General features: G+C 36.9%; 2 protein-coding genes across 3 annotated transcripts; one reads left to right on the top strand and one right to left on the bottom strand.

Moving 5' to 3' along the window:
- Window positions 1-66: 66 nt before the first annotated feature.
- Window positions 67-9,607, top strand: LOC105169218 (uncharacterized). Its single transcript, XM_011089574.3, has 13 exons — window positions 67-497; window positions 1,999-2,072; window positions 2,386-2,469; window positions 2,625-2,705; window positions 4,162-4,242; window positions 5,042-5,134; window positions 6,238-6,414; window positions 6,571-6,638; window positions 6,949-7,000; window positions 7,771-7,824; window positions 7,905-7,994; window positions 8,284-8,350; window positions 9,127-9,607. Exons 1-13 carry the CDS (start codon window positions 356-358, stop codon window positions 9,216-9,218), a joined length of 1,155 nt encoding a protein of 384 aa, XP_011087876.1. The 5' UTR covers window positions 67-355; the 3' UTR covers window positions 9,219-9,607.
- A 61-nt stretch (window positions 9,608-9,668) lies between these two features.
- On the bottom strand, window positions 9,669-15,121 carry LOC105169217 (Polymerase/histidinol phosphatase-like protein). Of its 2 annotated transcripts, none has more exons than XM_011089573.3 (5): window positions 14,496-15,121; window positions 11,780-11,904; window positions 11,181-11,495; window positions 10,915-11,084; window positions 9,669-10,366 (listed from the first exon to the last, which is right to left on the bottom strand). In XM_011089573.3, the coding sequence occupies exons 1-5, from the start codon at window positions 14,802-14,804 to the stop codon at window positions 9,960-9,962; spliced, it is 1,326 nt and encodes a 441-aa protein (XP_011087875.1). In that variant the 5' UTR covers window positions 14,805-15,121; the 3' UTR covers window positions 9,669-9,959. The 2 variants fall into 2 exon arrangements, with proteins under 2 accessions (XP_011087875.1, XP_088739771.1); XM_088883645.1 differs by having other exon boundaries at window positions 11,780-11,909; window positions 14,496-14,637.
- Window positions 15,122-15,259: the final 138 nt, after the last annotated feature.

Raw genomic sequence — 15,259 nt, 5'->3', positions numbered from 1 at the left:
TTGATAATTTGATATTAAAAAATATAAGGAAATACAAAGAAGTTGTACCAAACTTCAAACCTTTTACTGTTCCTTTGTATAACCCGAAGGTTGTCTCTTTCCTTGTTCCTTCAGATCCCCCCCCTTCCCACCCAACCACACCACACGCGGACAAAAGAGGTACGTAAAGAAACGAACGTTCGCCAGGGTCAAAACTCGAACCCTCTTTTTCTTTCTCCGTTGCCGTCCTTGGCCTTTCGAGCCGTCAAGAATTCACGTTGTCCGAAGGAAAATATAAATCAAGAAAAACAAATTAGGAATTCTTGGTCTGGGGTGGATATACGTAGAGAAATACTAGGTTTTGTATGTAGTATTCATGGAGAAGGTGTACAATAAGCTGCGGAATTTGGATGCCTACCCGAAAATCAACGAGGATTTCTCCAGCCGTACGGCCTCCGGTGGCGTTATCACGCTTGTTTCTTCTATCGTCATTGCTTTGCTTTTCCTCTCTGAGTTCAGTATGTATTCTTCAACTTTATACTACTGTTATCTAATTTGCTGTATATTTGTGCTGCTATTTCTTAGTTCTCTTCCAGGTTCTTGAAAATGCTGGGACGTTTGTGTGTCTCTGGTTGGGTGGTATCTAATGTTAATTTCGATACTGTCTCTTATTTTGTGGGGCTACTGCTTTAAATTTTGAAATATTTCTCTGTGAATGCTGACAGTGGTAATGGTGAAGTAGGGAAGAACTACTAAGTGATGTATTGGTGGGACTTTGAGAGGAAGGGGAGATGTGAAATTTGTATATGTAGATCTGGGTGGCGTTATATCAATCTTCTGAATAGGAGTTTTGGAATTAGTTCTTGGACTGATATCTGTGAAGTAGGAATTCTGTGGCTTCATCAAGATTATTTTGTACATGATTTCCAACGTGATTAATACATCTACTTTTGGCTTTTTACAGATTCGAGCTTATTCTAGTGGTGTTTCCTTAGTTTTGTATATGAAGGCGCTAAAATCTATTATTTGTTCTTGCAATTAACATTTATAAATTGACAGAATTCTCCAGTATGATACCACATAAGGACATTTTATGGCATATCTTGAGGTCTTCTTGTGGAGCTACTATTTTAGGAAGGTAAATGTAAATCGAAATTAAGCAAGGAGTCAGGAAAATTCACGGTATTTAAGGTCTCTGGTTGTGTGCGGGTATTAAAACTAATTAGATCGGTATATAAGTTAAAGGGCCAAGAAATATGTACTCTTATACTAGTATCACGGAAATAGTTGAGAAGGAAACAAGAAATATAAAGACATGTAATGACCTGTTTGCCTTGCAAATTAAGATGTTGAAAAGCTGAATTGGACTAAACGATGCTGACCAGCCATTTTTTTCGTCTAGCTACAGTGCAATGTGATAGGACAAGAAAATAAGTCATTACTCATTAGGAATATACTAGACTTGGTATCCAGTGTATTGTGATGATTGATTTGATGAAATCTTCTACATAGAAAACCAAGCAAACAATAATGCTTCACACCCAATTCATTTTTATAGTGCTTACTTTCTCTCACACTTAAATTGCTGAAATTTTTCAGAGTAGAGATGAGGTCTTGGCAAGTTTCTTCAAGTATTTTGGTCTGGAAAATAATAGTCTTCAAAATAATTTCTTGAAGCTATATCTCAAGATGAATTTGTCTTGGTTAATCTTACTCTTGTTCCTCAGAGTATATTGATCTTTGTTTTGAATCTTGTATGGCATCAGTGGAAGTTTTGTATCTTAAATAAAAAAGAACTCCATTGAAGTGTTCTTCTCACGTGGTCTTACGAAAAATGTGTTTGCTCTTCCTTAAGGCTAAGAAAACTCCAATATATTTCTGAGTGGTAATATCATACAATAATTTAAGAGACATGTCTGATATATGCCGAAAACAATATCCTGAATCTGTTATATTTGAAGTTTCACTTTTGTTCTACTTTAAATTGGATATCATATTCATGGGTCTCTTCATTTGCAGGATTATACCTCCACACAGTTACAGATACAAAGCTTGTGGTGGACACGTCAAGGGGAGGAAAATTACGTATCAATGTGAGATAACTGTCTTCTTAAAAATACTTTAGAATCGTTTCTCAAACTCAATTTATGATATAGTGCTCATAGCTCCTATCTTGTGGAAGGTGAATTTTGTGGTGCAAGTAGTTTAGTCTACCCAGATTGACTAGGGTGTGGTTCTTTATCATTACCCAGTTAATGAAATTCAGAACATTATATGTGTGTGGTAGTTCGTATTCACTTTTCATTTTGATTGAAGCTTGATCATCGGCAGTAATACTCATTTTTGGTTTCAGTTTGTTCAATAAAATCTAAAGATATACTCCTGTGCATCTGAATTTGAATGCAGTTTGATGTGACCTTTCCTGCCATTCCATGTACGCTGCTGAGTCTTGATACCATGGATATAAGTGGAGAGCGGCATCTGGACATAGTATGTGATGCATTTCGACTTCTGCAGTTTGTTTTGATTGTTTGAAAATGTTATTTATTGTGTTACTCTTGCTTTTGCTGTTTGATCTCAAACAGTCATTCTGAGCTTGTATGATTTTCTGATGCATTCGTTGCGTATGCTTCATTAACTTGCAGAAGCACGATATATTCAAGAAACGAATTGATTCTCATGGTAACGTGATAGAAGTGAGACAAGAAGGAATTGGTGCACCCAAGGTAAGTGGAACGATAACTTGTGTTGCATTTGTATATGAGCTATCATGTCTCCTTTTTCTCATCTTAGACTACCATGAGTGACTTCTGCTATATTTCTGTCAAGAGAAAGAAGAATATTAAATATTGTATTACTAAATGAACAAGACAATGAATGATATCGGACCATTAGTGCTGCACTCCACCTTTTCGTGTGGCTTCATTTAGAATGCTGAGCTATTTTGGCAAGTTTCTTTTTTAACCTTGTTACATGTATAAGGTTGTAAAAAGTAAGATTCAGTCGTTATGTCTTCTTTCTTTGAATGGCAAAAGATGGTATTGCTGCTTACGTGGACTGCTGATGAACTGTGATATCATCATTTGTGGACAAGATTCATGTGGCACCGAATATGCACAATTAAATTACCTAATAATATGTCTTGTTGTGCCAATGCTGACTGCTGTAGTCATTACCATGTGCAACACCTTGCTGGTTGTTTGTTGTCACATGCACTAGACTTAGCTGCATGAACATAAGAAACTAATCATGTCTCTAGAAAGAGGCAGGTGGACTACGATTTCGCTTCTTCAGATTAGACTGGTGGAAATTTTGAGGTCTCAATTGATGTCAGGGAATTTCCTAAATGATAAAGTAAATTTGTAATTTTCCTCTGTACTCTTGGTAGAATTAATGATAAATAAGGAACTATGTAATGTTTCTTTAACAGCTTGCATATACAGCTATATTTCATCTGAATACATTGTTGATAAAGGGGTAATGCTAGAATTTATTTGCCGCAAAGCCATGGAAGCAAAAGGGTTTTGGGTTGCTAAGTCAGTGTTTGGACAGACTAGTCCATGTTTCAAAATTAACACTGATTCTTGTCAGCCAGGAGTTTAATCAAATTTGGTCTCTTGTCTATATGTTTCTTACTTGTGGCTCTGATTCTGAGGTGATGGTTATCATCATTTGTGCAGGACTTTGAATTCACTCTGTTTATAGGTCCATTCAGCTGACAATAGACATAAGCTCACGTAGACATGCCATTTAAAAATATTACAGTCGTGCTTTGTCTGAGATGAAAAATTATCATCTGATATATAGTCGATAGCATCAGGTGCAATTGGGAGTTTTGCTGTAATTGGTGCTTGAACTGAATCTTACCAAATATATGATCTTGATCATTTTTCTTATGCTGCATTCAAACCTTTATGGGTGCTCCAGTAGCACATCTAGAAACTTTCTAGTCTGAACTTCTTATGCTACATTTGTTTATCCGGAATATCATTTTAGAGATAATAATACCCGTTGCTGTGTGTTAGATTGGTTTTATCTTCCACCAACTATTTTGTCTGTAGAGCCCTTATGTATTTCTATATTTGTCTAGTTTGCTAGTCTTCTCTCTTTCTCTCTCTTATATACGTGCCCTCACACTCGTTCACTCCCTCATTTTGTCGTTTCTTATTATGTTAATTTCAGATTGAGAGGCCTTTGCAGAGACATGGTGGCAGGCTTGAGCACAATGAGACATACTGTGGTTCATGTTATGGTGCAGAAACGGTATTTCTATATGTTTTAAGTGTCTACCTCTATTGGTTAATTACATTTTTAAAGTGAGCGAGACACAGATAACTTGGATAATCTGCCATTTAATGTTCTTGAATCTATTTTTGTTAACATGCTGCAACTGCCTGGCCTAGATTGACATATGTTTTGGTTTAGAATCCTACTTATCCTTTTCCCTTATTAATGTCATTAACCTGATAAATTACTGGACTGTCTCATAGAGGAATTATTTGCAAAAATCTATCCTATTCGCAAATTGGAACAGGAAAAAGAAGAAAGGCTTCGATAATGATATTTAACTAATTTTCCCCTTGCATCTACCGCCAGCATATTTTCATTCTTTCTAGAATGGAAAGAGATGTATTATGTCAATCGGCACATTTATGCTTGCATGGATTGCAAATTTATCATTATATAAAATTATCTTTCAGAGGATTAAGAAAAGTGCTTAGAAAATGGCTTTCATTTAATTTATTCTTCACTTTTTCTATTAGAACCCCAGTACCTGAGAACATAGGATGCATTAGATTGTTGCAAGGTAAATATTCAAGAATCTGGCTGGATAGCCTGGATTTAAAGAATACTTTGTGGGATTATGCATAGTTTGATTCAACTGTAGAGGTAGGACTCTTGAAAAAGAGATTAACCCCTTGGCCCTTTCTGAATGACATCTTTTAGTATGTACATTTTCCTGAATTTGCTGCTGTTGAGATCACTATGTTCGCGTGCTGCACCAATCATCTTAGATGCTTGCAGGTTGATTCCTGGCTAATCTTTTTTCTTTTCTTTGCAGTCTGATGATGACTGTTGTAACTCCTGTGAAGAAGTCCGTGAAGCATATCGAAAAAGAGGTTGGGGATTGACAAATACAGATTTGATTGATCAGGTTGGTCGGATACCATCTTAATCTTTTCTCTTTATATCTCAATTGAGCAATCAGAATTAGTGCAAAAGGTATCTTCCTTGAACACAAGAAAATAATCTCACGTCTTCTTAGAGGTCTTGATTGAAATTGAATAAAATGGTTCTACTTGTCATACAATGAATAAAATGTTTTTTTTGGAGGTCGCAGTTGAGTAAATGCTTTGACTCATGATACTAATACACCTTCTTGTACTCAATTGCAGGAATTTTTAGGACACCTTACCTTTTCATTAAGAATTTCTTTCTTTTTAATAATCCTAATGATTTATCCAATGGGTGTCTCATGACAGTCTTTACTTCTTAAGTACTATTTTTATCATCATTTGGCACCTATTTGGATGCCAATGGTCTCTCAACATTGCAGCATGCGATAGTCGTTACCTTTATCCATTAGATGTCACGTTCTGAAGTTGCCAAATGGGGTTATACCCCGCACTCGAAGGCTTTGGAACTTCAGTCTATGGTAATTAGTCAAGATTTTACTGGGTCTAGGTCATGAAGCACCGTGATAAAGTTGTGCAGCCAGTCGTTACTTACTCAAAATGATTCTGTAATCATTTTGCTCCTCTATAGTTCTGATAAAGGGAAAATCTGCTTTAGGAAGCTATACTAAAGAGCATTTTATCTTGGCAGTCTTTAGGATATGTTTTATTGAACTACCATGCCTAATTAAGTTTGGTTTTGTATTTCTGTACACCAGACAACATGCAATTAAGCATTTTAAATTACTATAGAGAAGCAAAAGGTGAACATGGACTTCACTTTTGGATATTGGAGGAAGATCCAATGCTTATAGTTGGAATAACTTTGATGTATTTGACTAATAAATGTTTGTTTGTTGTAGTCAGCGTTTTGTTTCAGAAATTATTCTTGGTGTAAAGTACAAATGATCCATCTAGATGGCTGTGCAAATATTGATGGAAAATGGTGGCATATCGTGTTCATATCTGAGCATTTGTTCAACCATCTAGAAGAGACCAAAACCTTTTCATGTGCACTGTCATTTGTTTCTCTTACTTCTGTCATTAAATGATTCTTTCTTCTAATGTGATTTAAATTATTTAGTGCAAAAGAGAAGGTTTTGTTCAAAAAGTGAAAGAGGAAGTTGGTGAAGGATGTAATATACATGGATCTCTGGAGGTTAACAAAGTGGCTGGGAATTTTCACTTCGCCCCTGGTAGAAGCTTTCATCAAAATGCGCATCTGCTTGACTTGTTGGCTTTACAAACAGAAAATTATAATGTAAGGACTTGTCTAATTTCCCATTACAGATGATTTACTATTCTCATTTTAAAATCTGTGTCAACCATTTCCATTATGCAATCCTTACTATACAGTTCGTCTTTGACAATAAATTCTTTACACTGATAATTTCACTGTTTTTGTCGGGCTGTGCAGATAAGCCACAAGATTAACAAGTTATCATTTGGAGATTCCATTCCTGGAATTGTAAATCCATTGGATGGGTAATCTTTATTCATGACTCTGAACATTTTTAATCTATCACAGATGCAAAACTGCAGCAAATGCAATTAATTTTTGGAATTAACGTCCTGAGGGCAAAGTTGGAAGTCAGTGGAAGATGCTGTTGAGTCTGTCATTGCTTCAATTTTTATAGATTGTAACTTATATTTAATTATTTTCATGACATATATGTGTCCTTGTTCACAGTTACTGTCAAACAAAACCTTGAGAGATGCTGATGAATAGGAAAGTTATCTGTTTTCTGTTATTTTGTACTCACGAGTATTGATGCATGTTTCTGTTCATATTCAGGGTGCAATGGGTACAAGAAAATCCAAATGGAGTGTATCAGTATTTTACCAAGGTCAGGCTTCTCAGGCTATATGTTAACCCCACTCCTCATCGCCCCCCAATACCGAGCATGTGATTCTCACTCTTCCATCATACATACTGTCATGAACCCTCTATGTTGTCCTCATGTTTGTAAGCATATCTAAACATATAGCTCCTTGAATGATACTAATTACTAACCTGGCTACTACACATTCCTAGTGATGGTGAAACTTCCTTTGGCGCTGTAGTAAAGTTCATCTATGGTTCTTTTTTTTAGAATCCACCCATGACTAATAAAATAGATTTAATTTGTAACAACTCTGTAATAGTCCTTGTTAGGCCATTTAATTGTATATATTACCTGTGGCCCTATTATTTTCTCGTCATTTTTTGCTTAAGGTGATGATATCGTTAGCTAGTTCTCGCTTTCCTTCATCCTTATTTCTCAACCTTTTTCTTGTCCTCGTTAAAGCATGGTTCAAGTCAATGTAGGGTTTAGATAGAGAGTAAAACTTTGGCCTGTGCCCTATAAAGTGCAGGCTCTGGCTGGGGACAGGCTCCAAAATTATTATATGAACCATGTGTGCCTAGGATCAACCACTATGATAGGCAACTCCTCCACATTTCATTTCTAAAAGGAATCTGATGGAGCGAAAATGATGAATATGGTTGTGGTTTTACTTTAGCTATTGCAAGAACAATTGTGGCTGCAATTATATGGCCTGCTAATTTGAAAGCAATATGGCTGCATTCTGAAAGTTTAAGAAGCAGAAGTGTCTGAGGTGTTCCTGAATTTTGCAGGTGGTTCCAACCATATACACCAATATTAGAGGCCATACCATTGAGTCAAATCAGGTACTTACGGCTTTAAAAGTGGAAAATCTCACCCGGATCAGTTTGTCTTTTCTTGTTATAAGACATTACTGCTTTTGCAGTTCTCAGTTACTGAGCATTATAAGAGTTCTGAAGTGGATTTCAGATCCCCTCCTGGAGTTTTCTTCTTTTATGACCTTTCTCCTATAAAGGTTAGTAGTGTGTCTTTAGTGGCAGATATCAAATAGACATCCAAGTAAAACTCTTGAACAAAGAGCTTAACATGAAATTCTGCATATTTATCTTATGTCAAGGCACTTTGTTGGATTTAGTTATTGGGTTGCATAAGTTTGATGCAAAAATTAATACACAAGTGAACATGATGTGGCATGGATACTATAGAAGTATCCAAGTCTTGCAAGAATATCAGCATTTTCTGGTTCTTAAGGATTAGCTTGAGTTACTGATGTAGATTGATGTAAATTTGTTTGCTTGTTACAGGTGACTTTCGCAGAGGCTCATACGCCATTCCTACACTTCCTGACACATATCTGTGCCATAGTGGGAGGTAAATCTGATATTTTTTTTCCATCTGCATCCTCCAATTCTTATTACATGCAAGTTTGAAGTACTTTGTCTTCGTAAACCGGAATTGGCTGGTTAGACTGGTCTGCAAAATTGTTTGTCCCCTTTTCTGTATTGGATGTGTTTTTGTGTGTGTGCTTGAGAGGAAGAATAAGTGGGAATCAAAGTTTAATATATATCATAGGTCCTAAGTGGATTATACAATGAAGAGTCGAGTTAAAATATGTTTCCACTCCCCACTCACACCCAGCCTCCAAAAGAAACTGTCCCATTGAGTTGTGTGTATTTTCCATTTTACTTCCTCAAACTCTTCCTTGGATTTGATACAGTATACGATATAAAGTGAAAATTTGCGCATCTTTCAGTGAGAAGTGGAGAGATACAAATTATCTACACTCACCAATACGATAATTAGGATGCTTTTGCTGTATCTGAATATCTTTCTTTGTCGGGAACTGAAATGCTATATGGTAGGTAGATGAGGGAGATCCTAAGTGCATTATACAATGAAGAGTCGAGTTAAAATATGTTTCCACTCCCCACTCACACCCAGCCCCCAAAAGAAACTGTTCCATTGAGTTGTGTGTATTTTCCATTTTACTTCCTCAAACTCTTCCTTGGAATTGATACAGTATACAATATAAAGTGAAAATTTGCGCATCTTTCAGTGAGAAGTGGAGAGATACAAATTTTCTACAGTCACCAATACGATAATTAGGACGCTTTTGCCGTAACTCCTGTTTTAATTCTCTTGGCCAGGCATATTCACAGTTGCTGGAATTGTAGATTCCTTCATTTACCATGGTCAGAAGGCAATACGGAAGAAAAGCGAAATCGGGAAACTCAGATGAGAACACTAACTTATAATGGAACACAGAAAAAGAAGAAAAACAGCAGCTGAAGGCCATTTCCACTGGTATTCTGTGCTGTCACCTTGAGCTCTCAGTTTAGAAGGCACATAGCCAGCAGGAAATTCTGTAGTCCAACAAGCTCAGAATGAGGCTTCAATTCTCACGTAAGAGTTTGATTGATGATGCTGCAACATGTCAACTCCATATTGATCTTCAAATTCGTGGTCTTTTGCAACAATTTTCCCATTGTGTCCTCACATTGTTTATACTGTAGTATGTGAATTTGTTTTTAACCTAGCTTGTGTTAACTTCAGTTTTCAAGTGTCTAACTGGTGAAAGTGTGAAAGTAATATGGAAACCTTGATAAATCTTAGAAGCTTTTTGATACAGAGATGCTTGTAAGGACACAATCTGACTGCATACTCTTAGAACTGGTGTAAAAATTCCAACTAATGAAACGAGGATCTGTGGTTTTATAAGAAACACTATAACAAGAGAATTTCTGCCTCCACAGTTGATTCACTTCTAGTTTGAAGAGAAACACTATTCAGCGAAGTTCAAAACTATAATTACAAGTTGTTTTAAAACGAATGCATGAATGATAATAATAATCAAAGAAAAAGAAACCTATGTCCTCTGAAAACTCTCTTTGGTCAATAGCCTCCAAAATGTATAGACAAAAACTAATCTTGTCACCTTTGATGTGTGGGAGGAGAAAGAACAAAAGTACCCAATGAGAAATTAATTACTTACTGCCAACTCTGCCTGGGCAGCTGATATCCGGGTGAGCTCCAACTTGATCGTCTCGAACTCCGCATTATCTCTTTCTTCTTTTGACAGCCATGACGACAAACACTGATTGATCAACTCACTGGGGCTGCCGAAAGGTGAATTAGTTTTGGAGACCTTGGTCTTTCCAAATTTGATAATATGTTGCAGATTTGAATCGGAAGGATCTTTGATGTAGTTTTTGAGGATGTCCAGGATGGCATTGCACCAGATTGGTCGAGCCACCTTAAGGAATTCATGCACATTTAAAACAGGAACACTAGTACTTCCCACATCCGATTCTTGTTGCCCCCCTCTTCCATGATAATCGGATCCTCCAAGCTTCAGAAGATCGTGTGCATCAGCTAAATCACAGTATGCTGCAGTTGCATCCAGACAAGTGTTCGATCAAATTATCAAAAGAAAGCTAGCGCAAGAGCTCATTGACAAGGACACAAAAATTACTCCACGAAACTCAGATTCTTTAGGTTGAAATACTATCCAGAGACATTTCAAAAAATTTCCGAGAACCATTAGACCATGTTTTCTTTCTTCTTGCCGGTAGTATGTTCAGGCTTAAATACTATCCAAATAGATGCAGCCCAGTCAATTATTGCTAGAGGTCTTCTGTCATTTTTACTTGGTATGGCATTTACTTAATGTACAGCGATTTCCCTCAAAACTGACAATTGGTTAGCATCAAAGTCACAACTACTGACTTGTGGACACTTTTCTATTTTTCTGATGCTCTGACTAGCCTACTTGGTAGGACTGAGCTAACACATTCCAGCCTGAGGAAAGCTACATGCGTTCTATTCAAACGTCTGCCTTCTGGTTCATAAGCATAAAGTTAAATAAAGGAAAGTAAAACAGTTTGCTTGAAAATAGAAGCTGACTTTCAAAAGTAAAAAAGAGAAGAATTACCAACCTGACAATTTGCCATCACTTCTATAAGCCTCTACACCATGCAGGCCTGCGTCCTTCAGTCTTCTGATTATAGCAGCAGGATTTTTCAGTGCCCATGGGTGCGCCAATACTGCAACACCCCCTGTTTCATGTATTAATTTCACTGTCTCCTCTGCAACAGGCTCACTTCCCCTGAAACAATTGAGAGCCAAACAAATATTTACCCATTGCTCTCAGAAACACACAGATGCCCACTGTCGAAAACCTAATTGCCAGAAAAAATATTACGTGGAATAAGCAGGTCCACCATCATAAAGATATCGAGCAAAAGCTTGTTTCAGATTTTCAACATGTCCTGCTTCGAGCATAGCACGAGCAATATGAAGCCTTCCAGGAGCAACGCCTTTTCCTGCGATCTTTGTTACGTTCTCCCATTTTACGGGCAGCTTAAGTTTGTTCAATTTTGAGACAATGTTCTTTGCACGTAGGAATCGCCCATCCCGAATATCCCCTAGAAACTTCTCCAATGCCCCAGATTTTGTAGGCCCACAACTGCTGTAATAGGCAAGGATGTGAACGGGTTCTTCTGGCCCTGAGTCCCCTCTGCCAGTCATTTAACAAACATCAAGAATAGATTTACAGATAGGATTAAAAAATTACAGAATCCTGTTTTAGTGTCATACTTATGTACATGGAAAGATCAAGCAATCACAGAGGCTAAAAGTGCAAAAGAAACCACAAAGCATAACATTATAAGTGAATTCACAAGACAATCCCAAGGGTTTAAGATATCCCATTTACTTGTGGAGAAAAGAAAACCAAACCAATTAGCAAATGTTCAGTTATCATGTCAAGCAAAAAGAACTTGACCCGATGGAAATGCTAACCTTGAGTAGAAGATTGTACTGATTTCAACACCAGGAATGATTTTCATGCCAAATCTGCGAGCTGCTTCCATGGCTTCAGGGACGCCAGACATTGTATCATGATCCGTCAAAGCCAGGACTTTCACCTGTTCTGGACATACCCTTAAACAATCAATCCCTTTCTAATTTACCCAAAAAGAATAGCTCATAAGGAAAGAAATCAGCATCATAGTTCTGATTTTATTTTAAGATTCCAGAAGCACCATTACCTAAACCAAACTTTTTAAATTCAGAACTTCACATGGAACAGAAAGACTGATCTCCAAAAAGAAACAACAGGGAAGATCTTTTTGACACACAATGTTGAGAATCATGAATTGATTCTCAACACATAATATATAAACAAACTGCTAGCAGGAGGTTTGAAAGATATCACCAGCTTGCCACTAGGTGATGGATAATCACATATGCAAAATTGATTACACATAAAACAGAAACGATACTTGGCTAATTACTTGGGAACAACAAAAATCAGGCGATAGATTTCAGCTTCAGAAAAATTCCTTTGCTAGTCTTTCCACATTCTCCTTACAGATCCCATAACCGCAATTAGTTATTTTCACTTGGACTACAAGACTAAGTCAAGGAGTCGTCACTTTCATTTGTTTTCCAGATTCCTCGAAAGGTGCAGGATGATTAAACAAGCTTGATACTATACGAGAGAAAACAAATGAATTGGGGGAGCTAATTTCTTTAAACCAGATTACAAACAAGGGGAAGACAAATTAATCAGCTGTCGTCCCATGGTACAGAAAAGCAACCAAATGGTCCAGTGTTACTGGAGTTCAAGTTACTATCAAGTCAGACTGAAGGATGGCATTTTCACATCAATAATACGTTGAAACAATTTTTTGAACAATAAAAGTCTGTTTATGTAATTTTATATTCTTTCTTTTGGGGGAAGGGTGCAAGTGATTATTTACCTGAGCAAGGACGATTTACTAAAATATAATGCTACAAGCTTATTTATTGCCTTGGACATGCTTATCAACAAATATTTGCATATGTGAAGAGCAAACCAGGGAATTGATGCAGTGGACCTGAGAAGTTAACGTGCCGCAAGTGCATATTAAAACTTTACTCAGACTGTGGAAGACTCAAAAATTACCTTGCTCTTGCTACACACAAATGCATTAGCTCATAGCTGAGGCAGAAAACACACAGAGAGAAAAAGATTTAAGAGCAGGACACCTCCCTATCCAACTCTGGCATTGTGGGAACTGTAGGCACAATGTGGATAAGGAAAATCTATAAAGAAATTTCTCAATTGTGTCAGCTTACACCAAGTACATAAAATCAGCCATAGAATAATCTGAATTAGTTGAACTATCTTTGTTCGTCTATTATATGAATGTCTTGGACCTCGACGATGTCCCAACTGCTCTAGAACATTCTAATTTTACTCTAAAATGCTTTCTCGGCCTTATCTACAAAAAGCTGTAGGAGGCCATAATTAATTTCCGACTGACATGCTGAACACATATAATGGACCATTGTAGTGTGGATTTCAGACAGAACTCTGGTATTGTTCCTCAAACCCAAGTAAATAAATAATCACCCCTATTATATTTTCACATTTTCTTGCATCCCTGATATTCCACTTGCAAACAGCCAGTAAATCCTTCGGTAAACATAGATCAGTAATTACGTCTCAAGATTCTATTCATCACTAACTTGCAAGTTATCCATAAAGCAGAAATGTTGAGCATCAGTAGAATGAACTCAAAAATTTCAGACAAAATCAGCTGAAATAAGAGAGCTGCAGGGCCAAGGAAACTTGTACAGCGCAAACTTGTCAATGCAGCTTAGGCAGGTGTTAACCGAAGACGAGATGATGAATAAGAGGGAATAAATGGGTGAAATTTTCAACTTCACCTAAAATTGTGGAACTAGAATATGTTACTTGGTAAAGGGTGACGAATAGATGAACTCTCTCACAAGTTCGAAAAAACCTGTCCAGTTCATATAGTACACTTTTACTGTTCTTACCATATAATCCTGTTCTACACACGTCGGCAATTGAAATACACATAGACAAGCCACTGTTATTTGTCTCCCATGTGAAGACAGCAAACTTCAAATACCTTTCTGAAAATATTATCCATTACACTGCCGAGTTCCATTTACTTTCCCGCTCGACCGACTTCAAAACTTCGGGAGCTGAAACCACTTTCAGAGTAAATGTTTTCTTGAATAAAAAGGCAACATATTATGATAAATGCACAAATCGTGCTCTTGAAAATGAACTAGAACAGGCACTTTCTGGTAACCCTTAAGCATTATAACTTCCGAGAAAATGTAACTTTTTTCCCTTGAGCAATCAATAGTGTGTTGCAGTATTCAAAAACTAAATTTAGCAAAAGTAATCATAAATTATCAAATATAATTACAAGGCCTATCTATTACATTACTCATCCAAAGAGGCAACAACAACTCTGCCATCTGAACACAGCCAAAAGTCCAACATAAATTCAAAAAAGAAGAACAAAGAAAGAAAAGAAGAATGTTACAGTATTGAAATCATCAAACCTTCCCACAAAGATCATTCATTTACGATTAAAACAATCACAGATGAAAAAGATAAGCAGCACCATGCAACACACACAGACCACCAACCATCTCTATTGATAGCAAAATAAAGCAGTTAAAACCCAAAACAAAAAACACGAAAGCTCACCCCTTTTTGATGTGCTCTCTCAACAAGCTTGGTAGGGGACAAGAATCCATCACTGCATGTTGTGTGACAATGAAACTCAAAGACAAGCTTTTCCTTTGGTCTGTAGCACTGAACCCCAAAATCATCATCATCAAGAAACGCATCAACACAAGCACTATTTGACTGGTCCAAGGAAACCCATTCATTGACTGCTTTGTAAGCCACTGTCTGCTCAAGGGTCATTTTCCTCTTAGCACCACCTCTCTTCTTCTTCTTTTTCTTGTTATTCAAAGTTGGCTTTTTGGGACTCTCTCTATCACTCATCATCATCCGATTTATTTATTCTTTTTCTAACAACAAAGAGAGAAGAAAATTATGGCAGGAAGATGAAGAAGAAGAAAGAAAGAAACAGAGTGCGGTGGGGGGTGGGGGTGGGGGGTATGTGGGGTTGTTGGCTTGTTTAGGCGAAGCGGTGATAGGATCTAGGTGGTAGGGTATATGTATTTGCTGCCTATATATACATGGAAACTGAACAGGTCATCTTTACAGGTTTTTTCTTACAGGACAACATGTATCAGGAAATTATTCCTATTTCTCCCTCCCTCCTGCTTCAATTCCCATACACTCTTCTTCATCTCAACCCTAAATGCCCAAACTCATAATCTCATATTTATCAACTTTATTTGTTTCGCTATCTTACAAAACAAATTATAATAGTTTAATAAGTTTAGTATAATTATACATAAATTCGGTATAGTTTGAAAAATTATATATAATATTTTTTA

Source organism: Sesamum indicum, linkage group LG8 (genome assembly GCF_026168435.1).
Source record: "Sesamum indicum cultivar Baizhima isolate 11 linkage group LG8, ASM2616843v1, whole genome shotgun sequence".
Taxonomy (NCBI): domain Eukaryota; kingdom Viridiplantae; phylum Streptophyta; class Magnoliopsida; order Lamiales; family Pedaliaceae; genus Sesamum; species Sesamum indicum.
The sequence above is the reverse complement of the archived record's forward strand: the minus strand, read 5'-3'. Positions and strand labels throughout refer to the sequence as shown.